This window comes from Camelus dromedarius, chromosome 11, assembly GCF_036321535.1.
Source record: "Camelus dromedarius isolate mCamDro1 chromosome 11, mCamDro1.pat, whole genome shotgun sequence".
NCBI classification, from domain to species: Eukaryota; Metazoa; Chordata; class Mammalia; order Artiodactyla; family Camelidae; genus Camelus; species Camelus dromedarius.
Window position 1 is genome coordinate 59,617,526 of NC_087446.1, and position 27,292 is coordinate 59,644,817.

At 31.9% G+C, this 27,292-nt stretch overlaps 1 protein-coding gene across 9 annotated transcripts in view; it reads right to left on the reverse strand.

Moving 5' to 3' along the window:
* The window catches only part of USP15 (ubiquitin specific peptidase 15), a 107,715-nt gene that overhangs the window by 63,126 nt on the left and 17,297 nt on the right, over positions 1–27,292 (reverse strand). For 6 of the 9 annotated variants that reach the window (XR_010382953.1, XR_010382954.1, XM_010989149.3 and 3 more), the window contains exons 2-5: positions 24,629–24,756; positions 17,100–17,230; positions 6,339–6,465; positions 417–562 (exon numbers count right to left, since the gene is read on the reverse strand). Coding sequence is in view for 6 of the 9 variants with exons in the window: in XM_010989149.3 (XP_010987451.1) it covers positions 417–562; positions 6,339–6,465; positions 17,100–17,230; positions 24,629–24,756 (532 nt within the window). In the remaining 3 variants the exon portion in view is untranslated. Of the gene's footprint in view, positions 1–416; positions 563–6,338; positions 6,466–13,310; positions 13,417–13,740; positions 15,416–17,099; positions 17,231–24,628; positions 24,757–27,292 lie in introns of those variants that run through there. The other 3 variants (XR_004140063.2, XM_010989150.3, XM_031462354.2) reach the window with 3 other exon arrangements.

Consider the following 27,292-nt stretch of genomic DNA (forward strand, 5'->3'; position numbering starts at 1 on the left):
GATTGCTTTTGTAAATAAAGCTTGTAGGAACATAACTATATCCGTTTGTTCACATACCATGTATGACTACTTTTGTCTACAATGGCAAAATTGTAGTCGTGACAGAGACCATACGGATCACTGAGCCAAAAGTATTTACTATTTGATCCTTTACAAAAAGTTGGCTGACCCCTTATTACATTAGCTAGTTTTAGGTGGAAAATAATTTCTTTTTAAAAAGTAGGTTATTCTTAAGCTCAAAAAGAGAAGCAGAAGTTATAATTAGTGACCAGTCAGGATAGAGAAGAGATGAATTAGAAAGGGGAAACCAGAGACAGTAGAACCCATTATAGATTATCAGGATAGCCATAAAGTTTGTGACTCAAAATAGCTTCATGTATGGTATGCTTAAAATAAACAGTATTGCTAAAAAATACCTGTCCTTGGTATAAACCAGCATCCTGAATGGTGCTGTCTGGTTTATTCAGTGGTTCAAATGTATTACTCATGTATTTGTTCCACAATCTGGTCTCCTTTTCATCTGGAATATTGAAGATTTTTCTTATTTCCTTTTCAATTGTATCTGGATTTAAGGAGGAAAGATACATAAATATAATAAATATTTTAAAATATACTACATAGAGCTAAGAGCTCACTAGCATAAAAGTCCTAAATTTAAAATACTGATAAAATAGCAAGAATAGATGAACAAATACGTAGGAAGTATATAAACAATAAAGAAAGTTTTTAAGACCAGGTGTACTTTTTAAGAACAAAACTGTAATTATAACTCTGAGAGATGATTACTTTAGGAAATTAAGATCTCAAAAGGTAAAAATCAATCATATAACACTAAAATATAATTTATGTTACATAGGATGAGCTTAAACTTTTTACACGTTATAAAAGCAATATATCTTCTGATAATATGTTGGAGTTAGAAATTAAAGTATGAGTCAGAGATGGCACAGATGAAAAATATTTTAAGTTACAGCACAATCAATTTAAGATTAATTTATATTACACTGAATACAATTTACAATTTTAATAGCTAACTAAAATAAAATAGAATATAGGGACACAAAGAAAAGTGCCTTCCTTGAAGACACAGATGTCTGTGTTGGTCAAAATTTCTTGTTTCCAAAGTAAAACCATATATTTTCCTTATTTCTAAACCAATTATCTGAGCAGAAGTCTTTTTTTTAAACTGTAGCACCTTAACCTGTTGTAAAATAAGACATAGGAGTATCTACGTATTTGAGAGTACAGATGTAATTAAGTTTCAGTACCATATTTAGATGAATCTTTAAATAGTTAAACATTAGAAAGAGATATTAGAAAATAATACTGTATCTATCAAATTATGGTCAATAACTTACCTAACTTCAACTTGAGAAAACTGTAATTAAAATATTTTATGAAATACAAAGAAATATAAAATACTCCTAAATTTTAGAATACTTGGTTAGTTTTGAATAAAACTTTATAGAATCATAAACCTAATAATATATGTTCTCTTAAAAAATATAAAAATCCATAGTTATCCTACGTATATAAATTTAGTCCAATAACATTGTTTATGTTCTACTTAACAGCTAACATTCTTTTTTTTTTTTTAACAGCTAACATTGTTTAATAGTCTTGTAGTCTGTCAGAGTTTGATTAAGGCATTAAATAAGTGATAAATATTATGATGTATTTCAAAACTTAAAGCAAATTAGACAGACTATTTAAATAATTACATTGAATAAATATACATATACTGACAGTACTGTTCTCTATTTTGGCAGGGTTTTTTTTTCTTTTTATTGAAGTGTAAATGTATACAGAAAAATGCATCAGTATGCAATGATAATTTTCCAAGGCGGAATCACCTGTGGAAGCAATATTCAGATCAAGAAACAGAAAATTATCTAGGATAGATGAAGAAGCCAAAGAAGGGAGATCATTTTAATCTTTCTATAAAAATGAGTACTTCTTTCCTGATTGCAGAAAGCAATTTTTTGCAATAAGAAAATAAAATACAAATAAAATGTCTACTTAGAGATAACCACTGTTAACATTTTCGTATTTCTTCTTCCAGGCATTTTTTCTATTAAGACATACATATTTATATACATTATATAATAGATATGAACACATATGGGAATATCTCATTTGTTGAGTTTTGAAAAGGGTAATGCAAAGGCCCTGAGGTTGGAATATATCTGGTATGTTTTACAACAGCATGGTGCCCAATGCAGCTGAAATGGAATAAGCAAGGTGGAAATAAGACCATAAAGGTACTTAGGTAGGATCATGTAGAATTCAGTGAGGTATGAAAGTATTCTGTTTTATCTGAGCAAGAAGAGAAGGCATTGAGGAGTTTTAAGCAGAGAAGTCGCATGATCTAAATGACATTTTAAATGTTCACTTTGCTGTTAGTGAAGAACAAACTACAGGATGTCAAGTATGGGAGACTAGGCTACTGCAGCACTGTAAACCAAGGTGGAAGCAGCAGAAGCAGTGTTACATGGTCAGACTAAGAACAGATTCTGAAGGAACTGCTTAGAAGACATGTTGCTAGAGTATACATGCAGGGTGAGAAATACAGGTGAATCAGAATATCAAGGGTTTTGGCCTGAGCAATTGGAAGGCAAGTGATGATTACTTAGATGGGGGAAAAATGACAGGATAGTAGGTTTTAGGAAGAAGGGGGAGAATTTAGTTTCAGATATGTTATATCTTTAGATTCTTATTAGACACATGTGAAGATGTGGAAAGGTTAAGACTGGAATTAAGGAAGAGTTTGGGTAGGAGTTATAAGATATCAAAATATAGGAAGAATTTAAAGCCAGTGGACTAGAGGAATTCATCAAGGAAAAGAAAGGAGATCCAAGGACTAAGCATGCAACACTGATGTTTTAAGACCAGAAATATGAAGATTTTACAAAGGATTCTGGGAAGATGTGGCCAGTGAGAATTTGTACCCCAGCAGCCATATTAAGAGAAAATATTTCTAGACAGAAAAGCGAGTAAGTATGGTAATTTTTGTTGGCAGATTTAAGAAATGGAAGACTTTGAACATTGAATTTATCAATGTAAAAGTACTTAGAGACCACCACAGAAGCAGAGCCAAGGGAGTAGTAGGTCTGATATAGTAGGCTCATGAGAAAATGGGAGCAGCCAGAGAGAAGTTTGCTTGTACTGAGGTTTGGTAAGTGCAGTTATAGACAATGACGGCCGAGGGTGTATCTATGGGAACTGGAGGTTGAGGCTGGGTGCAGATCAAGATCACTGGAGCTGAGAATGTCAAGGTATTGAGAACGTGTGTATATTTTTTTACATTATATTAGACAGCTAATGAAAAGTATACAGAGGTAAAAAAACAACACAGATAACAGAAATAAAATTATTCTGAGAAACAATTCTAGTGGAACATTTAATAAGAAAGTTAAGCAATTATATTAATAAATTTTATAAACAAAGCATTTTTCAAATTTTATAATACAAATTATTTTTTCAGTGGTATCCTTAAAGAAAAAATTAAACAAATTTTATCTATCTTATTGGAACATGTTCAATATCCAAACATATCAATTTAGGGAGAAAAGTATTAAACAGCAAAATATTCTGCTTTGAACATGGTAAGTTATTTAGATCCTGCCTATGGCTACTACCATTTTTATTATAAATCAATGTAGGCAGTACTAGCTGAAAATGGAACATTTTATTAATTTGGTAAAAACAGAAAACGGGTACTTTTTATTTCTGAATTCTATTCATATAATTTATATAGCTATATTTCATGTACACAGCTATTTTGATCATTTTTAATCAAGATTTTTAAAAAAACCATATGGAAAAATATACATCCCATATTTCCTTTCTTATCAAAATCATTATTTTTTCAAAACTCACTTCCTATAGAAAAACAAAATAAGCCTGAGTAACACTTGCATCGATTGTGCAAGGCATCAATTAAAAGATGAGACTGGTATAAGAGCCCTGGTTAAGGAGTTACAATATTGGGCCTATCACTTGGTACCAGGGTAAACTGAGGTAGCTAACTTAGCCTAAGCCTAGGCTCCAACACCTTTTAAGATAAGAGTATAGTATTGCTGAGGTTTAAATAAGAAATTTCCTGTAAAGTGCCTAAAACATAGTAACCATTCAATAACTGCTAACCACTATGACAGCTATAACCATGAAGTCTCTAAAATTCCTGACTAGACTATTTTTAAGTGTTGTAAAACTTTTTTCACTTAACTTAGCTCTAATATAGATTTTCAAAATTGGGCCTACTATAAGGAAATGTGACCAGTATACACGTATACATTGATATTTTCTTTCTGATATTTTCCTTTTCATTCTCTTTAAAACTGTTTAATGACCACAAAAGTACTGATAACAAAGTTTGAAAAAATTATTTTAATACAATAAGAAATGTTAGCTATATAAAAATTTATTCATACAAAATTTTAAGGCATATAACCAATGTTACATGTAGCATTTAAAGTATTAGTAAATTTAAACTATGCTGATTAAAATCTATGCAAATCATTAACTTTCCAAATCAAAGATTCTTTATAAATTATCTCCTTGATAAATTCTTACTTAGTACCTAATGTGAAAACTCCAAAATGCTTGTTTTGAGTTCAGAAATTAAACCTCAAATCTTCATATAACAAGTTTAAAAATATTATTCAGTGAACTACTGTTCTAAAATAAGATCTTATTGTCTCAAAAATTTATATTTTCCTGTAGATAAGGAACAAAGAAAATACCAAAATTGAACATGTTCCAATAATGAAAGATAAAATTTGTTTTTCTTTTTTCTTTAAAATTACTAGAAAACTACATCAAACATTTAAGAGGTAGCTTCTTATTTATATCCCAATTGGCTGAGCATTTCAAAAATTCATCTCTGAATTAACTTAAAAAGATCACCTTTGTTTGATAGACTTATAGATTCCTATTGTGCACATTTTACTATTATGATTAATGTAATTTTATATATATTAAAAAAAACTTTTCATTTTTAGGATGTAGGAATGTTTTACTTTCCTGAGTATGGTCCAAAAATCTAGAAATGCAAGTTAAGTTACTTTATCCACAACAATATAATAAAATGACATTTATATATGAAGTTTCTAATATTTTAAGCATTCATTTTAGAAAGATGACTGTATGAGTTTATATGAAATTATTCCTCAAATTACAAATGTTCTAGCTAAATAAATAGAGGGAAAATAAAAAATTCATACATAATATTTGGCAAAAACATTAGGATTAACTAAGCATTTGGAACTGAAAATGGTATTATTTCATGAAAATTATGGGTTAAAATTATTTTCCTACAGTGAAATGACTAAGTGGTGAAAGTCAAAGGTATTCATGCAATTCAGAAGTACTTTTATTTACTTTTAATAAAGTGTATTTAAGAGCTTAAGATTTATTTTCTTAGCAACTTTCAAATTTACAATACAATATTATTGACTATAGTCACCATACTGTACATCACATCCTTATGACTTATTTTATAACTGGAAGTTTATACCTCTTAATACCCTTCACCCATTTCACCCACATCTCAAGTCCCTCCCATTTGGCAACCATTAATCTGTTCTCTGTTACCTATGAGTTTTGTTTTGTTTATTCAGTACATTCTTGATTTTTAAGATGTGGCTTTTAAACAGAATTTTTAAAAGTTACATATATTTTAATATATATGTGCAGATAGGTAAATACATAAAGATATGTAAATATATAAATATATAGAAGGAGTTAGGCACACTTATATTTGATACTATAATTCTGTAACCTACTCATTAAAAAAAAAAATCAATGAGTCACAACAATGCTAAGCCTGCTACCTTAAGTATCTACTTAATTATATTTAGAGTCCAAAGAATAAACTGATAGAAAAAAAATAAACAATTGTCATTTTCCATGCTAAGGGTACACATTATTATTATATTATTTTTTTATTATTATTATTATTATTATTATTATTATTATTATATATTACATTACCTGACAAAGTTTTATCTACACAGGTTTTTATTTATTTTACTTTAATTTATATTCATGTTACAAACATGATACACATTTTCAAGTGCTAAATTAAAACAATAATTATTTGATTTTTTAAAATAAGTAAAATGGCACAAATATTAAACTCACCTAATAATGACAAGAAGATCTAGAAAGGATAAATAACTCAACTCTAAGCTAAGATACATTGTATCAAACTTGGAAATCAGTAATGTTTAAGGATAAAGTCTTAAAATGGTTATCATCCTAGCAGCATATAACACATAGAATTGTAACTAAATTTCTAATAGCAATGGTTTAACAGAGACAGGATCTTGCATTACCTATTGTGTCAGCTTTGCTAAATCTTCGAGTTACAACATTGTTCATATTTCCATTTTCACAGAGCTTCAATTCTGTTAGATATACTTCTACTTTGCAGTGCTTTACAAACATACCCTGTTCAACCACCTAAAAAAACAAAACAAATCAGTGTCAGCTATAGCTTGATATATTTCACTGCTTGGAATAACAATACATTTCTCTAAAGAGGCTTTAGAAAAAAATTATAGATCTCCAATGAAAAAATAGTAATTACTAAAACATATCAACATAAAATAAAAGATACTGGATAACTGAAAAAGCAAGGAACATTTCTGGAAATTTTGATATTTAACAGAATATGAACAATCATGATACAAATATTAATAGTTTAGAAAGGCTCCATGAAGACACTTCGTATATTATAATGAAGACATGTAGTATTTATGACGAGAAACTGCATCCAAAATGTAAATACAGCTCTGATTAAAGATACAGACATACTTCTAGCTTTCAGTACTTGATTTCAAGCAGAAAACCTTTAAAAATGGTAAGTTTTACAAAATTTCAGTTAGCAACAGCTATAATGATTCTGTATGTTAAAATAAATCTTTTAAAATGATAATTCCAAATTACTGCTGCCAAAATACTCAGCTATGCCCTGTAACTGATATGTTAATTTTCCATACCAGGATGACTTTGTATGACCTTTAAATGCTCACTCAGTAATTCTATGCAACAAATGAAAACAAAAAGCTGCTAAACATGCAAGCAATAAAGCAAAAAAAGAGAAAAAGTATATACATTAGGGTCACCTTTTTGATAAGTATATTTCCTTTTGATCTTCTAAAGGTTAACTGTAGGATTTCAGTCATGAATACTGTTTCTGAAAATAGTAATCAGCCTGATATGTGATACATTAGACAAATATGGCAAAAGGGAGGCTCCAAATAACTGCTGTACTCAAGCTTAGCATCCATCCAGCAAGGGACTTATAAATTTATCTTTCACTCACAGGAAACTTATTTTAGCTCAAATAGTTCAAATATAGTTTATCTAGTATTTAATGTCAAATCCAATGTGAATTTTTATGATACTCTACTAATTAGATATATTCTAATTATACTTGTTACATTCATATTTCTAAATAGGCAACAACCTGCACTTCCATTAATTAACTTAAACCCATATTATAAACTAATATATGAACTGTCTAACTTAGTTAACTAATTTGTTTTATATCTTATTTGAAGGATTTTGTTTTATGCTTATTTGAAGTCAAGAATGTAGCAAAGGATATAATATCATTTAATTTTATAAGATCACTTGGAGTTATAGTTAAGTAGGAAAGCTAGGAGTAAAATATTTCTATCAGAAATTTTGGGGACTCAGTATCTGAATAAGAATCCTAAAATAACATTATATTAAGTTAGTTACTAATCACTGTTAGGTTGTTGAAACTGAGGTACCTAAAGACTTCATTTTTATGGAAAAAAATGGAGTGACTAACAATAAAGCAGGTAATGGGATAAATAAACAGGATAAAATAATAAAAAATAAGAAAATCCCTCATAATGATTTATATTGAGGTATGTATTTTCTAAGCAAACATAGTTTTTCCTTAAACTGAAAATTAATTTTCATAATACTAATAGATAGTATCCTGGAAAGAACTTGGCAATTTAACTGTCAGAAGTCACTATCAACAATGAAAACAAAACATCAAGATTATTTAAAAAACCACACTTTATTGGGACTCAGAATTTTTCTTACTTTTTCTTTTCTCCAACAATACTTTACATTGCTAAAACCCTCATTATCACTACTCAGAATACTACTATATTTATAAGGTATTTTACTATTTCCAAAAGAAGTGTATTAATAAGCAGTTCTTTTAAAGAAGACACGAGTTTGTTCTCCAATTATTTTTATTTGAAAGAACCATTCTATATGAATGATTAAAGCTTGAACACAACAGCATCATAGCATAGAAAAATAATTAGCACATTTCTGTGTTAGTATCATTATACTCATATGCAGACTGTTTGTTCATATAACATCTCCTTTATATTTGTTTATATAAAATATCCTGCCTTCATTAAAAATATCTGTGCTGAAAATAATCATTTAAAATAGATGGCTATGAAGACTGTAACAAGAAGAAACAGGCTTATGAGAAACAGGGTACAAAGTTATATTTACCTAACTACTATAACCATTAAAATATACATTTGAAATAAGATTGGAGATTGAATATTCAGAAATAATAGTTACATTTCAGAATTAAAGGTGACAGCTAAATTTTTTTTTCTAAGTGAATTATAATATTGTCTTATATTGGAAATAAGGGGCAAGCATAAAATGAAATCTGTGAATTCCATTAATTCCTGGCCACAACGAAGGTCAAGATTATTTACTAAGTTAGTGAGGGAAATACAAGTTCGTGATGAATTAAAATAAATATAATTTCTGTTTGTTCATTTTGCTGTGAATATTAGACAGCATTTTTGACTTAAGCGATGAAATATACTTGATAAACCTAATATAGTCCACTCTTTATATTGGCATATAAAAGTTTCACTGAAACTTTACTTCATTCCAAATGACTACTTCTCCACCTTTGGAAACAAAGTAATTTCTAAAGAAATCTGGAATTTTAAAACAATTTGGTCACTGGACGTAATGAACACATTTACTAATTTTGGGTTAGCTACATTCATTTCTGCAGCACTTATGAGCACCTATGCTCAGTGCTAGGTAGACACAGGTGAATTAGACCTAGTCCTGGGAATCGGGATGAGAACACCTAGTAGTAAATAAAGACAGACTAGTAGAGAAGTATGACTAACTATAAAGTCACAGGTGTTCACACATAACAAACAAATTTTACTTGTGAAACACCATACAAATATTTTGAGATACATTTCTTCAAAATCAAGGACTCAAACATAACCATAACATCATTATCACACCTAAAAAATTAAAACTAATCCCTCAGTATCAAATATCCAGTCAATATTCAAATTGTCCCTGCTATCTCATTTTTAATATATTGTTTGAATCGGGATCCAAATAAAGCCCATATGCTGCAATTGACTGATAAGTCTCTGAAGTGTCTTTTAACAGAAAAGTTCAATATCCATCTTTTTATTCTTGCAATTTTTAGTAAGACTATCTCATAGTGAAATATATTCTAAACAAGATACAATTAATTTCTAGTTGCCACTCTTTTTATGATGTTGGTAGGCATTAATTCATGAATAGATCAGGGGTGGGCTAACTGAGATCCACAGGCTAAACATGACTCATCATCTATTTTCGTAAATAACATTTTACTGGAACACAGTTATCGTCGTTCATTTAGGTGTCACCTATGGCTGTTTTTGCACCCAAAACAGCAGAGATGAATAGTCTCTACAGAGGCCAATTCGGTCCACAAAGCTGAAAATATTTACTGTCTGCCCTTCTACAGGAGAGTCTGGTGACTTCCCAGGTCTTCATTAGGTCTTCTTTAATTTTGCTCAGTAATATTTTGTAATTTTCATTGCAGTAAAGTAGTTTTTGTTAGGTTTATTCCTAAGTACTTTGATCTGTTGTAAACACTATTTTAAAATTTAACTTTATTTGTTGCTGATAAGTAATTGGTTTTTCTATATTTACCTTATATCCCGCCACCTTGTGAAACTTAATTTTAATGGTTTATCAGTAAAATTTTTGGAATTTTCTACATATTTAATCATGTCTTCTAGACCATTACAACTTTATTTCTCTTTTTTTTTTTTCAACTCTTATTCTTTCAGTTCTTTTCCTTGCAGTACCACACTAGTAAGACCTCTAACATAGATATCCTTGTCTTGTCCCTGATCTGAAAGAGAGAGAACTTTGAGTATTTTACCAGTAAGTATATTTATAGCAGGTTTCTATTGCTAGTTTTCTAGGAGTTTTTTTAAAATCATACACAGATACTGAGTTTTATCAAACATCTTTTTTTTGCATATTGCTATTATTTTTCTATTTTATTCAGCTAATACCAAAATTATTAGTAAGTGATTTTCAAAGTAAAATTGAAATTGCATTTGAAAGAAAACTCCAGCCTGGCCTTTAATTCCCTTTTTGCATATTGCTGGATTGGACCACCTAGTATTGTATTATTAAAATTTGGTATTATGTTGTTAATATTGGTAAAATATTTATTGGTAATGCCTTCTGGAGCTACAGTTTTCTTTGTGGGAAGGTTTCCATTTAATGATTTAATTTCTTTAATCAGGGCAATTCAGATTATCTATTTCTTACTGTTTCAACATTGCTATATTTTTCTGAAAATTTGTTCATTTCATCTAATTTTCAAATTATTACATAAAATTGTTCAAAATTAATCTTTTAAAAACTCTTTAGACTCTGCTATAATGTACCCCTTTTCCCAGTATAGGTGGATCTGTACCTATTTTCCTTTTATTCTTGATCAGTCTTGTCAGGACTCATCTTTAGTTTACTGGTCTTATTTCAGTGTTCTTTACAACAAGTCAACTTTGTTCATTCAGTGCAATTTTTCTATTTTATTACTGTCTACTTTATATTACTCTTTCTTAATTAGGCTTAATTTTCTTTTCTTCTCATGACAACAGTCTTTCTTCTTTTCTAGTATTTGCATTTAAGCTATAAAGTTCCTTCTAAGAATGGCTTTAGCCATTCTTTTATGCCGTATTGTTATTATCATTCAGTTTAAAATATGCCTAACTTTACTTCTTCTATCTTCTTTGATCCAAGGATTACTTAAAAGTATATTGTTCCATTTCTAGGTAGATGAGAGATCATCCAATTATCTTTTTGTTACTGACTTCTAAATTCCCCTAGGGGAAAGAAAATACACTGAAATTTTTCTATCATTAGAAATATACTGAAATTTGTTTGATGGCCCAGAATATGGTTAATTTTGATAAAAATTCCACTTAAAATTTTTTTGTGTTCTGCACTGACTAAGTGCAATGCATGTCAATTAGGTCATGGTGGTTAATCCTGTTGTTCAAATCTGCTTCCAAGCTCACTCATGTGTTGTTGGCAGGCCTCAGCTCATCTCCAGCTGTTAGCAGAAACCTCAGTTACTCATTATGTGAGTCTTTCCATAGGCTGCCTGTGTGGCAAATGACTTCACTCAGAGTGATAGATCCAAGAGAGAGCAAGAAAGCACTCCCGAGTTAGAAGTACCAGTATCTTTCATAAACTAATCTCAGAAATGACATACCATCACTTGTGTCCTATTTTACTGATCACACAGGCCAACTCTAATATGACATAGAAGATTACACAAGAGTGTGAATACCAAGAAGGGGCAAAAACTCAGGAGCATCTTTGAGGCTGTCTACTACAGTTCACCCTCTGGCACTCAGTCACAGTCCCACCCCACAACATGCAAAATACACCCTCCCCCTGCAAAGGCCCTCACTAGTCTTCTCATTGTAAAATCAACTCAAAGTTCAGAAACTTGTCATCTATATCTGATCAAGGTGCAGATTCTTGGGTATCGTTCTTTAAGCATCTCGAATACAGTTCCTTTTGCTCTACAGGCTTGTAAACTAAAACATAAGTTCTCTGTGCCACACAAACCCAAAATAAAATGGTGGGGCATGCAGCAGATAATCTTTTAGATATTCCTGTTAAAAGCAGGGAAAGCAGGGGATACAAAGAAGTCAATAGTCCACAGAAATACTGAAATCCACCCGGGCAAATACTGGAAGCTCCTTGATAAAAGGGCTCACTTTACCCTTACGTGAAAATGACTCTTCATGAGCAGACCTGGTTCTGCCTTCTGAGTAATCCTTTTTTCATGAAAGTTAGCATCTGTTTATAGCTGAGTAAATTCTTAGTCTGATTTCTTGCTTGTTGAAGTGTGGGAGGTCAAAGGTAATTTTATACTGTCTCTGCAGTTCAAAATGGCAGTGGTTCTTGAAAACACAGTGGGTCTCCAGTGGATCTCACTGAAGTTCATCCCAGCAGACAAAAGTCACACCCACAAATGTCCTCTAGTTAAGTACTTTCTACCTTGGGTTTATACTGAGAAGTCTGAGGGACATCACCCTCAAGCTTCTTAGAAGCTCTGCTGTTCCTAAAAGCCATATATTGAAAGGAAGTATGAAGTACACCTTGAAATTCTTTAAAGGGCCTTTTGTCTGAACAGTATTGTGAGGCACCACCTTTGACTTTTCTGAGGTCTTAACAAAGAAATTTTCCAGTCACAGCCCTGGCTTCAACTTTAGACCATGCTTTCCTAAGAGTGTCTTGAGTTTGACCTTTGCTTGGAAGTATTTCTTTGTTTTAGCATTGTTTGTCATATGCAGAGACTAATCTTCAAAACTAGAAAGTCTTGGTTCCTTTTTATTTAACAGTCCTTTATTTAGCTTCTCTCTCTTTTCTCACATCTGACTATAAACAGCACAGAAAGAAACCCAGTCATACATTTTGGCAGACTGTTCAGTTCATTAAATATATTTTTTTACCTTTTGTTTACTGCAGTTGACATGTTGTTAAATGTTTCTGCCACCTTGTAACAAAGATCACTTTATTCTGAGTTCCAATAAGATTTTCCTCACTTTCCTTTACGATCTCACTGGCAGCCTCCTCAGAGTCTAAAATTCTACTACCAATTTATTCAAGGCACTTTAGGCTTTCATTAATACTCTTAAAATTCTTACAGCTTCTACGCAATGCCCAGTTCCAAAACCACCACATTTCAAGTTTTTGCTATGGTAGTACACAACTTTCAGGTAACAAAGTTAGTACTAGCTATCTGTTACTGCATAAAAAATTACCTCAAGTTTATCAGCTTAACAAAGCAGACATTATCTCACATACTTTCTGAGGGTCAAGAATCTGGGGCTGCTTAGCTGGGTTGTTCTGGCTTGTGATCTGTCATGAGACTGTTGTCAAGCTGTGGACTGGGACTTCAATTATCTGGAAGCTTTCATGAGACTGGAGGATTCACTTCCAAGCTCACTTACATTGTTGTTAGCAGGCCTCCATTTCTCTCTATTGGCCAGAGATCTCAGTTCCTTAACATGTGAGCCCCTCCACAGGCTGCCTGAGTGTGCAGTTGAATTTCCCAGACTGAGAAATGAGAGAGAGCAAGAGGGTGTGCACACCCAAGATGTTAGCCAAAGTGTCTTTTATAATATAATCTTTAATTTTTAAATGAGATACAACTGACACACAACATTATATTGGTTTCAGGTGTACAATATAATGATTTGATATTGTATACATAGTGAAATGATCACCACAGTCAATCTAGTTAACATCTGTCACCTTACATAGTTACACTTTTTTTCTTGTGATGAGAATTTTTATTTTTTAATTTAATTTTACTTTTAATTGAAGTATAGTTGATTTACAGTGCTATGTTAGTTTCTGGTATATAGCACGGTGATTCATTTATATATATTCTTTTTCATATTCTTTTCCTTATAGGCTATTACAAGCTATTGAATACAGTTCCCAGTGCTATACTGTAGGACCCTGTTTATCTATTCAGTGTATAGTAGTCTGCAGCTGTTAATCCCAAACTCCTAATTTAGCCCTCATTTCCCCTCCCCCTTTGTTAACCATAAGTTTGTTTTCTATGTCTGAGTCTGTATGTTTTGTAAGTAAGTTCATTGGTATCATTTTTTTAGATTCCACATATAAGGTATATCATACGATATTTGTCTTTGTCTGACTTACTTCACTTAGTATTAATCTCCAGGTCCATCTGTCTTTGTGATATGAAATTTTAAGATCTTCTAGAACTCTTAACAACTTTCAAATATGCAATATAATATTTTTAACTATAGTCACCATACTGTATAACACATCATCACGACTTACTTAGTTTATAACTGTAAGTTTATACTTTTTGACCTAAAATCTAATCTTGAAAGTGATATACTGTACCATGGCTTTTGCTGTATGTCACTGGCCACAAAGACCAATACAATACTAAGATCCTGATACAGTGTGGATGGGGACTACCCAACGATGTAGATATGAGAAGTCGGAGATAACAGGGGTTGTCTTGGGGGCAACAACCTTAACTTATATGCTAATGTTGTTACATACTTAAATTTTATACATATTTTCACCCTCATAAGAAATTATTGCTATTTTAAACAATCTACCTAAACATTTATTCACAGTATTTACTCTTGCCAGTCAACATTTTTTCCTATGTCTCCAAGCTTCATTTTGGAGTAGTTTTTCTTCTATTCTGAAGATTGTTTTGTATTTTTTTTTTTACTGCATGTCTATCAATTTGTTTATATGAAAATGGCTTTTTTCCATCATTATTCTGAAGGAGTCTTTCCTTGGTCATAGAATTCTAGGTTAGCAGTTATTTTCTTTCAGCACACTGAAGATATTCCATTAATTTTTGGCTTTCATTTCTCTTGAGAAATCATTTATTTGTCTTACCCTTACTTTGAAAGTTTATATATCTTTTTTCTGGCTACTATCAAGAATCTTTTTTTTTTTCTTCCCCAAAAAAGTTTTGTTCAGTATGGTTTTGTTTGTATTTTTCTAGCTTGGAATTCATAGCATTTCTTGACTCTGTAGTATGATATCTTTCATTGCTTGTGGAAAATTCTCAGCTATTACTTCCAGCATTACTTGTACCCCATTCTGTCTTTCCTTTCCTTTAAGGAGTCCACTTATATGTATTTTGTTAAATTTATTCAGTGTATTTCATATATCCCTCTGTTTTTTTCTCTATTTTCCATTCTTTTGTCTCTTTAAACTTAAGTCTATAGATTTTCTACTGATGTTGTCATTTAGTTTACAATTCTCTCTGTTTCTGCTTAGTATTTCACCCAAACATTAAGTCCTTAATCCTTAATTTTTTCATGTTATTGTTCAGTTTTAGAATTATATTTGGTTCTTAGTAGTTTTGTACTTCTTTAAAAACTCTTTAATTTTTTCAACATAACAAGCACAGTGTTTTAAAGTTTCTGTCTGATAATTCCATTATTTGGATTCCTCACGGGTCTGTTTCTATTATCTGTTGTTTATCTTGGACTTTGGTTCCATTATATTTTCTTTTCATTTGCCTGTTTTGTTTTTGTTTTAAATTAAATGCCTGACATTATTAACTGAGACATTTTAAAGATGATTTGAGGCCCAGGAAGATGGTTAACTTTGCTTCTCATCACAGCTACCAATTCCAGATTCCTTAATACAATACAATCAGATTAGTGAAATTCAAAGCTGGGTTTCAGACTCTGAAAGACTAGTCTATTTTTTAAGTTCCAACAGCATCAGAGTCTGCTTTTTGAGTTCAATGGCATCAGAAACATAGTAAAACTGGAAATTCCCAGACTTACTGATTTAATCTTGGAGGAAGATACATTTTAGTAAACATTCCATGTAATTTTTACACACAAAATTTGAGTTATAAGTTGAGTAAATTACAACTACCTTATTAAAAACAAATATATAGCCTCCTAACAGACTTTTTTCCTTTCTTCCTGTGTAAAGTTTTCATGATTCTTTTTCTTCTTTAATTTAATTTGCTTATCACAGATTTCAAGAAATGCCACTTATGGCCTCTTTCAAAAAAGAAATGCTAATGGAGTTGTTGATTGATTTGTTTACTATACTATATGTATGCTACACTTATTAAGGAAAAAAAAGTGTGTCATTAAGGCTGAAGTAATACAGTTTAACACATTTGAAGATATTTCACATATAGATTTTCTTTTATCCCAGGAATGAACTTCTTCTAGACAGTTTTACAGCTAAATAGTTTATCCTTCAAATGGTTAAAACACTTAATTCTCCAGTAACTACAGATAAAGTGATAGGCCATTTTATATATATATTCTTAGAAGAGAGGAGAGATAATTTTGAAATGGCTACAAAAAAAGGCTGGGTGAAATTAAGGAATAAAATGGAACTATACTAAACTAAATCAAAGGCACATTCACATTCTATTTAGAGAACAAGATTCAATTCTATACCTAAACTATAGATATACAAATACGAATTGTTAATACAGCAACTTTGTAGCATCAGTTCCAGATAATTCCAAATAGAGGTTTATACCATTCTGTTATATAATTTGACTTTTTAATCATTTTTATGTGGAAATAAAATCAGATAAATAATTATGCTCTACTCAAATACACTATCAAATACTTGTATAAGGCTGGCACACCTACTTTAAGCATTTGGTATTATTCTACTATGCAAACACTGACACTTTCATAAATGACTTAATTCCAAAAAGTAAAGAAAGTGGGTCATTGTTAATGTTTCAAGACTGTATGGCACTTTAAAATGGGGATAAAATACCTGCATTTTTTTCAACTTTGAAAAAAATTTTATGTTGTAAAATATTTCTTCTACTCATCATTTCATTATTTTTAACTTTTTTTTTTTTTTAAGTCAAAAAAGCAGTGCAGCACAGTGGGTAACAAAACAGAGTCAGGCTATGTAAGTTGTAAAATGATGTGACTTTCTTAAAGACCCTGAACCTCTCTGCCTCTGTCCTCATTTCCTTATCTATAAAATGGGGGTAATACTTAGCTTAGAGAGTTTTTTTATGAGGATTAAATTAGTTAATAATGTATGATATGCTTGTAACAGTGGATAGTATATAATAAACCTTCTCTATGTGTCAGGCATTATTATACAGTGTACAGTAACATTTTGATGGTCTTTTTCTCCAAGATAAACTGATGAGGCTTCTTAAGTCACTGAATTAACAACAAAATGTAAACTGTTAAGAAAAACGTTTGTATTCAGTTATTCTTAATACGTACCTTTCGTGCTATTGGTTCCTGACCTTCCATCAATGTGTACCAGCTGACAAGTTTATTCCAGCCTTCAGTTGGCAATAGTATGTAATCCAATTCATCAATAAGATGCTCCTTAAGTGACTGGGCATCACCATCTGCAAAAGGAAAAATAAACTCAATACATAAAAAGAAACAATACTACATATCTCTAAATACTTCGGTTGCAAACATTACAAATTTTTTAAACTCATGAAGACTATTTTAGGCAGTTAAATAATGAGTTTTGAACAAAGTTCTGAAGAGGTTCACATTTAAGTCTACATATTCCAGCTGCTGCTGTACAAAGTTTCAGTGTGTACCATAAGTCAACCAACAATATTTAAAACATAATTTTTCTTTTACTGGGCTCTTAAAAAATACTACAATGTAATTGTTAACCAAGGAAATCTGGATCTGAATAAAGATTGTTTCCCAAATATTTTAAGTACCAGAGATCCCATGGTAATAGTGGTCACTCTAGCATTAGCTGATGAAGAAAATTCTGAAGCAAATCAATAACCTTTTACAATGATGCCAAAGCACCTGGGCTGGGAACCAAGATGGAAATCATAAAAGGGCATCTTATGAACCAATTCATTACTCCACAGAGCCCCTGATCTAGATTCCTCCTAAGATCTAAAGCAGAAGTAGTTGTTCAGATGTGGTTCTAATTCTATAATCCATTTTCAAAATTCCAGTTAAACTAAAATGTAGTACAGGGCAGGCCAGAGATCTGGAAGAAATACCTTGAATTACACCTATATCACAGTCCTAATCTGAGACTCATTTATTATCTGGTCCTTTACTTGATTTCCAAAGTGCAGAAATGAAAACAGTTTACTGAGTTACTTACAACATAAGAAGATTCTCTCATTCTGAGCCAGCCTTGAAGTAACAAACATGGGAAGCAAAACTGCTCTTGGTACTACTTCAGTAATGAGAATGTACTATTATTAATTAGAAATAAGTATAAAACAAGAAGGAAGAAAAATGCTGAAGGGGTTAAAAGAAAGTTATTTACTGGAGGATCAATCTATGCTCAAATAATCATACTAAACTTTGAGAAAACTATGTTTCATGAAGAACAGAAATGGGAAAACAGAATTTTTAGACTCAGTTTTTTTTAAAACTTTTAGCTGTAACTTTTAAATTCATGATCAAAACTGACAATTTGGAACAGATTTTCAGAACCCTCTGAAAGTGAAAGAAACTCTTAAACCCCCATATGTATCATGTACTATCACATATGGGCGATAACCATGTTATAGCAGTCAATTTTCAAAACAATCCTGTAAGATAGGTAGCTCTCTGTTTTAGATTAGAAACTATGTTGAAGGAAATTGAGTAACTTGCCCAAGATCATTCATAAGGAAAACTGCAGGTACTATGAAAGGTGTTATTAGGGAAAACCATTTTATCTCTTAATTTTCCAAACAATATTATGAAGTAGATATCTCCATTTCGCTTAGTAAACAGATTCAGGTATTAACTTGCCCAAGGTCACATACAGAAAACTGTAGAGACTGGATTCAAGCATGTATCTGTTTACTCTAACATTCATTTTCTCTCCACTATAACAGACTACCTCGAAGAAAATTTAAGAAGAGGAAAAAAAAAGTTAAAAAAATTAAGACTTCTATTCTGTTCTCCACAATAATTTAAGAGTTTGGGTAAATGATTTTATTATGTACCAGAATCCAGACAGTTATATATATCTAGTGGACGAAATAAAATGATCAACGCATTTTTAAGGGAAGAACAACCCTAAATTAAGCATAGAACAGCTGATTTTTGTTACGTCTGTGTTTGTTGATATAAAAGTGATAGATAGTAAACTACTACAATAGATCTAAAGTGTAAAATCTGATAATTTTGACATATCAAAACAACTGTGAAGCCATCATCACCACCAAAATGATGAACATATCGAACATTTCCGTCAGTCTCAAAGGTTTCCTTGGAGCTTTTTTTCTGTCCTGTCCATCCAGGTCCACTGTCCTATTCGCTGAAAACTATTTATCTGTATTTTGCAAATATAGCCTAATCTGCATTTTTTAGAATCTCATATAAAATTAGTACGTAATGCTTTGTTTGGCTTCATTTGTGCCACATGATTATCTTGAAATCTATTCATGTTTTTAAGTAACAATATTTCATTCTTGTAAATTGCTGAGTAGGATTTCATTATACGGATATTATATTAAATTTGTTTATCCATTCAGCTGTTGATGGGCATTTTGTGTTGTTTCCAATTTTCTCTATTACACATAACACTGCTATGAATACCTGTGTACAAGTTTTCATTTGGATGCTTTCATTTCTCTTGTGTAAATACCTAGGAATGAATGACTGGTCCGTCCTAATGGGTGTTAAGTGGTATCTCTTGTGATTTTGATTTGTCTTTTCCTAGTGATTAATGATGTTAAGTATCTCACCTGTGCTGCTTATATTTGGAGAAATGTCTGTTCAGATCCTGTGCCCATTTTTAGTTGGGTTATTTGTCTAATTAATGTTATGTTTTAAGAGTTATTTATATATTTTGGATTCTAGCCCCTTATCAGACATGATTTTCAAAAATTGTCTCCCATCCTGTGGATTGCCCTTTCCTGTCTTGATGGTGCCTTTAAAACACAAATTAATTTTGATGAAGTCCAATTTATCTATTATTTTCCTTTGGTTCCTTGTGGTTTTGGTGTCAGAAAGCGTCACCTAATCCAAGATTGGAAAAGATTTACACATATTTTCTCTAAGAGTTTTATAGTTCTGGCTGTTAGATTTATGTCTTTGGTCAGTTTTTAGTTAATATTTGTATATAGTGTGAGGTAAGAATCAAACAGATTAGAGAATCCGAAGTAGATCCACAAGTATACGGTCTATTGATTTTACACAAAGATGTGAGAGGAATTCACTGGAGAGAGGACAGTCTTTTAAACAAATGCTGCTGGAGCATTAAGTATCTATTTGCCAAAAACACCTGAACTTTGATTTGTACGTGGATGTTCAGAGCAGTGTTTTTTACAAAAGCCAGAAAGTTAAAACAACCCAAATGTCTATTAACTGACGGTGAGGTAAATTAAATGTGTATCTCCACACAATTTGTGAATATGCCACAAAACAGAGAATTGTATAATGTAAAAGGATGAATTTTATGGTATGTAAATTCTATCGCATTTTTTCAAAAGCTTACTAGGCACGTGATTGGGAATTATGTTGAATCTGTAGACTGAGTGGGAGAACTTAACAATATTGAGTTTTCTGATTGACTAACATAATTTCTCTCTTTATTTAGGTTTTAATTTATCTCATCAATGTCTTATATTTTTCAGTGTACGTGTCTTGCATATACTTTGTCAGATTTACCTGTATTTTATATTTTTGATGCCATCATAAAATGTATTTTTAACATTTCAATTTGTGTTAGTTCACTATTCATTTGGAATGAGCTTTGGTAGTTTTCATCTTTCAACGAATCTGTCTTTTTTATCTAATTTGCTGAATTTAATGGCATAAAGTTCGTAATATTCCTTTATTGCCCTTTTATTATTTGTAAATTCTGTACTGATGTTACCTCTCTTGTTCCTAATATTGGTAATTCTGTCTTTTCCCTTTTTCTTCTGATCAAACTAGATTCTATAAATTTTATTATCTTTACAAAGAACCAATTTTTGGTTTCTCTATTTTTCTGTTTTCTCTTTATATTTAATTTCTGTTCTCAACTTACTAGCATTTTCTTTCTACTGTTTAATTTAGGTTTAATTTGTTCTTATTTTTAATTTCTTAAGTCAGAAACCAAGGTCACTGATTTGAGAACTTCATTTTCTTTGTAAGTATTAAGGATTATAAACTACCCTCCACGTACGTTTTTAGCTGCCTTCCACAAATTGTGGTATGTTTTATTTTCACTTTCATTTAGTTAAAAATATTTGCTAATTTCCCCTTTGCATTCTTTTTGACCCTGGGTTACATAGATGTGTGTTAATTTCCAAATATTTGAAGATGCTCCACCCATCTTTGTTACAAACTTCTAATTTATTCCACTGAAGTAAGAGAAATTTTGTATGATTTAAATCCTTCTAACTTTTTTGAGACAGGTTTTATGGTGCAGAATATGGTCTAAATGCTTCATGAGCACACTTGAAAAGAATTTTCATTATGTTGTTCAGTGGAGTATTCTATAAATAATTAAGTCAGGTTGGTTGGTTTATTTCATTACTACTGTTCTGTCTACACATTTTCTACCATTTATAGAGAGACAAGTATTGAAATATTCATCATATGGATATATTTCTATTTTGCTTTGCAGTTCTATCAGTTTTTGCTTCATGTATTTTCAAGTTATGCCATTAGGTGGGTATATATTTAGGATTACTATGTTCTCTTAACAAATTGTCCTGGCCCATTTACGATTATGAGCTGAATTTTTATCCCTGGTAATGTTATCTGTTCTAAAACTTAATGTCTGATATTAATATAGCCACTCCAGCTTTCTTTTGATTAGTGTTAGTAAGTGTATTTGTTTTCTATTGCTACATAACAAATAATTATAGTGGCTTAAAATAACACCCACTTGTATCTCAAAGTTCTGTGGGTCAGAAGTTCAGGTGAGCTCAACTGGGTTTTCTGCTTAGGGTCCTACAAGGAAGAAATCAAGATGTCAGATAGGCTGGTCTCCTATCTGAAGGCTCTGGGGAAGAATCTACTTCCAAGCCCATTCAGGTTGTTGCCAGAATTCAGTTTCTCATGGCTACAGGTATGAGGTCCTTGTTTCCGTGCTGGCCTTGGGCCCAACGCCTCTCTCTGTTCCTAGAGGATGCCTGTCTTCCTTCTCATGTGCTCCTCTACATATTCAAACCAGCAGTGAGTCCTTCTCATGCTTTGGATTCTGACTTCTTCAGCTACCAGTCAGAGAAATCTCAGCTTTTAAAGGGCATGTGTGATTAAATTAAGCTCCCTTTTGTCATACATAGTCACGGAAATGGTATTTTACCCTATTCACAGGTTTCACCCACACTCAAGGGGGACATGATTATATAAGAGGGAGGGTCATTGGATGTCAGTCTTAGAATTTTGCTTATCACAACATGGCATTTCTTTTCCAATCTCTTAATTTATTTGTATCTTTATATTTAAGATGGGTTTCCAGTGGACAGTATACACTTGGGTCTTTTTTTTTTTAAATCCAATCTAAGTCTCTACCTTAAATTGGGACATTTACATTAAATATGATTATTCATAGAACTGAGTTTAAATCTACCATCTTGCTATCCACTTTATATTTGTTTCATTTGTTCTTTGTTCCTTTTTTCCACTTAAAAATTTTTTTAAAACATTGCTATTTCTCCTCATTATGTATCATATTTTTCGGTTTCTTTGCATTCAGGTAAGACTTGGTTGAATCCAAGGCATTCTAACTTTTACCTTGCTGGATGCTGGGTATCTTTGTATTCCTGTAAATACTACTGTGTTTTGTTCTGAGACACAGTTAAGTTACTTGGAAATAGTTTGATGCTTTCAATTTAGAAGGAAAAAAGAGTTAATTTTGACCTTCTATAGAGGTAAACCTGTCCCTTGCAGTCTACCCTGTGATTTATAAGGTTTTCCACTCTGGCTACTGTGAACACATTATTCATGGTCCTATATGAGTGAAACCGAGGATACCCATCAGTTAGATCCACTAAACTACAACTTGCTTAACAAATAATGAACTGTAACCTGCCTTCATTGATGAAGTTCACTTTAATTGTTTTTACAAAAACTTGTTATGTCCTCCAAGCCTCACACAGCCTAAACAATAAGATGTTTGCATGAGTTATTTTTCAGAAACTTGGAATAAGCTGTGTCCAGTTTTAGGCAGAGCTGGCTAAGACTAAGACCACCGACTTCCTAATTGGGTTTGTGTGAATTACTGCTCAGTGACCTACTAACGTCAGAGGGCCCAAAACTACTCCAGAACATGCTAATGCTGCCATTTTCTGAACACGTATCCCACAGAGAAGCAAGGAGCTTAGTCGCACCTGCACAGTATGACGATTACCTCACCTTTTTCTTATCTACAACTTCCTTTCCTCAAGCTCATGCCTCAGACTACCTGCTTCTTTATCCCACAAATACCTGGAGCCCCTCACCATCAGGGAGGTGGATCTGAGATTTGTTTTCCTGACTCCTCCCTGAATAAACCTTTTCTCTGCTGCAAACCTTGGCATCTCAGGGTTTGGTTTGCTGCACATTTGGGAAACAAATCTGATTTGGTAACATGAGCCTCAATTGCTGTCCCTTCTAATTCTTTGGGTGGTTCTTTCCCTGGCCTTAGGTAGCTTCTTCACATACATGCACTGGTCAACAGTCAGCTGAAGGCTCGCAAGAGAGCTCCTATAAATCTCTAGGTTGCTCTTTCTCCGTTCTGTGCTGCTCATTCTTCTGGTACTCTGTCCTGAAAACTCTGTCAGCCTTGGTTTCCCTGGACTCCAAACTCTTTCCTCAAGTAAGAAAGAATGCCAGGCTCTGCATGGGTTTCCCCTTCTGTGCCATGTCGTGGAAAACTCTCTCAGTGCAGTAAGCTGAGGAAACCGTAGGGATCACCTCATTTGTTTCCTATCTCTCAGGGATCACTATTCTTTGCTGCCTGATGTCCAATGTTTTGAGAACCACTGTTTCATATATTTTGTCAGGGTTTTAGTTCGTTCAAGTGGAAGGATAAATCTAATTCCTGTTACTCCATCTTGGTCAAAAATGGAAGTTCTCATACTTATGTTTTATTCTCTTTAAATGTAATAAGAGGTTTAGAAGAACTGGCAAGTAGTAACGGTTATAGAAGATTAATGCAAAAATCAAAGTATGTAAACATATACCAATGGTTCCAACTTAAAAAAAGTCATGGGTCCATTAGGAAAATAATACACAAGATAGCATTCCCCCAAATAAGTAAGATAGTGCTTTTTAATTGACATTCTAGGTTTAAATAGTAATAAGCCCTTATTACATAATTAATTAAAAAAAAAAACCAGATTGGTCATGATACAGAAGAAAAACTAATTATGACAGAATAATCTGAGTTCATTAGATCAGATCTATAATAGTGGGCCCTCTGTAACCATGGGTCCCACATTTGTGGATTTAACCCAACTCCAGAGAGAAAATATTTTGGGGAAAAAAATCTCATAAGGTTCCAAAAAGCAAAACTGCAATTTACTGTGCACTAGCAAATATCTACATAGCTTTTACACTGTATTAAGTATTATAAATAATCTAGAGATGATTTAAAGTATACAGGAGGATGCACACAGATTATATGCAAATATTATGCCATTTTATATAAGGGACTTGAGCATCAGTAGTTCTAGTATCTGAGGAGGGGGGTCCTGGAACCAATCCCCCATGGACACCAAGGGATGACTGTACAAAGAAATTTCTCATTTATCAATTTATTTACATTAACATTTTTCATATTCCATATATTGATCATAACATATTGCAATGAACACATTTACAACCTGACTGAAAGAAGGAAATAATACCTTTAAGAAGTCCAGAGTTATCAATAGGTCCAGGATATACATTTTGATCTCCCATCTGGTATTTGTCCCAACTGTCAAAGCCAACATATTTTTTCCACTGTTTGAACCAGCGACTATCAACTAGGTACCTAAAAAAGAAAAGAAATCAGTAAAGGAAAATACCTGAAACTATACGAACAGTAGTAGAAATGTTACCTATTTTTTATATTTCATTTTGTTTCAAAGCACATGCCTCCTTCAAAGGATTACTGAGTATAACTGTAATGGCACAGTATTAGAAGAAAAACACTTCTTGTGTAAGTGTTACTTGTGTAAAGTATTTTCTGTTGTTCTACAAAATATCTACTAAAGACAACTATTAATATACACGTTAAAAAAATCCTTAACAGCACTTAAAAAAATGCAACAGATATTCAATAAAATATTTGCCAACTGAAGATTCAAATGGTAATTGTAAGAATCAATCAAAACAAAATTTAAAATGCAACATGGTAAAATACAAATATGAAAAATGGTTCTTTTACAAAAAAACTTACTAATATATAGTAGGTTAATTTTATACATTTTACTCTATTCTTTTGGGGGTAAGGAAAGCAATTATTAGAGGTTTGTAAGATTGATTATAGTAATTATAATCCAAGTTTAAAAGAAACTAACAATAATTAGCTGCCTTACTAACAAAAGTTAATAACAACAATACTGTCTCCAACTGTTTCTCATACATAAATAAAATCTGCTGGGGCAAGCAGGGTTGGTTTTCGATTGATTTCAAAAGTGTAATACACCAAGCACTGTAAGCATTACTGAAACTATATTCATCTTATTTCAAATACCTAGATTAGTTTATCAGATGACCAGTGACAGAAAAAGTAAAATAATGGTTCTCTAGCAAAGAAAGCATAAAAAAATTATAGACCTTAAAAACTTTACAAATGTATTTGTATTATACCTACCATGATTTGTTACTAGTTCATAATTATTTTAAATTCTTTTCCAGAAACATTTCCCCCACACTTAACCAGGTTAAATCACAAACAAAATAAAAAATAAAGGTTAACAAGGTGTTTAAAGCCCTCACGTGCAACCAAGTTTTTTAGAAGAACACCACTCTTAATGTTTCTTTGCTTGCAGCACTATACATGTAGCACCACAGGAATGAAATGCTATAGTTATATCTGAAAATACCTGAAGCAAAGGCACCAACCTAACAAAACCCAACAATTCTTAAAGAACATTCATCAGCAGTTAAATTCCCTTAAAGTTGGTAAGGCAGAATTATCTATACATGAATATTCCAAACCCACTGTCAGGGTTATGCAACTGAGCCCCCATATAGCAGATTTTGAGACTTTATGAGAGAAGGAAAAAAAGTTGAAAAACTAAGTTTTAAGAAAACCTTGTTTCTAAAGTAAATAGAACAGACTATCAATGACCTTATATGTTAAACTGATAAAAAGGAAAATTATACTTAATTGTACATCACCCACTAAAAAATTTTTAGTCCCTTTCTCTCTTGCAATCTAAATAGGATAATCAGACGTTCTATTTGCTTTCTTTGCAAATAAATGTCATACTAAGTGGCCTTTCCCCTATTCCATTCATCTATTGTTCTATCACTGTGTCAGTTTCATTATCTTAATTACTTTAATAATGTTACTATTTGGGCACACTTCCCCAGCTGCTTCTTGTTGCAAACTGTCTTAACTATATTTGACTTTTTGCTTTTCCGTATGAATTTCAGAATCAGTTTATCAAGTTCCACAAAAAAACCCAAATAAGATTTTGATTGGAATTGCACTGAATTTATAGATTAACAATAATACTATACTTTAAAAAGTCACATATACAACTAACATTAAAAACTATCTGTGGAATACTATCAAAATTCTATTCATATTTACTTAAAAGATATTTCTAAAAGTTGGGGTTTCAGCTTCCAAAGTATTTAATAAATTCTTTAGTTTCAGTGCAGGGTTGCCCTGGGCAGTATTTACCTGCTGCCATAACCTTTCTAGTTCAACTCCTTTTCCTCTATCTTGAAGTGACTGCTTTCTGTATGAAACTATCATGAGAGGAAACTCTCCCATTTAATTTTCAACACTACCTTCAACTGAAAAAGGGCATCATATTTCTATTACAGGTACCTATATCTTACTTAAAGAATTCTGTGGTAATGAAACATGAGGGAAGTAGAAAAAAATGGGAGCACCTATTACCAAAATAATGTGCAGTCTTCTTAGGTACACCCATGAAATTAGAAGTGGACAAATAAATGAAAAAATTTTATTTCAAGACATTTACATAAATTTGTAGTGCTGTAAAACTCTCAATCTATGAATCTGCCCAAAACATAAGATTCCACAATTTGAATTGATAAAAGCCTAGAACAAAATCAATAGCTCACCAAGATTACAAATAAGTGAACAAGTACCTGAATTCATTACACAGTCTCAACTGCACTCTCAATCTTTGTTATCTATTAGGGTTCAGATGGGCCCAATTTTAGCTCCTGAGTTTCTTTTTTGAGTAGTTACACCTATACCTGTACCAATACCAAATGGTTGTAACTGACTTTAAGACGAAGTGTAAAATCTTTAACATTGCCTAATAGGTCCTGCATGATATGATCTGCTCCTACCTACCTCTCTAGTCTCCAGTACCATT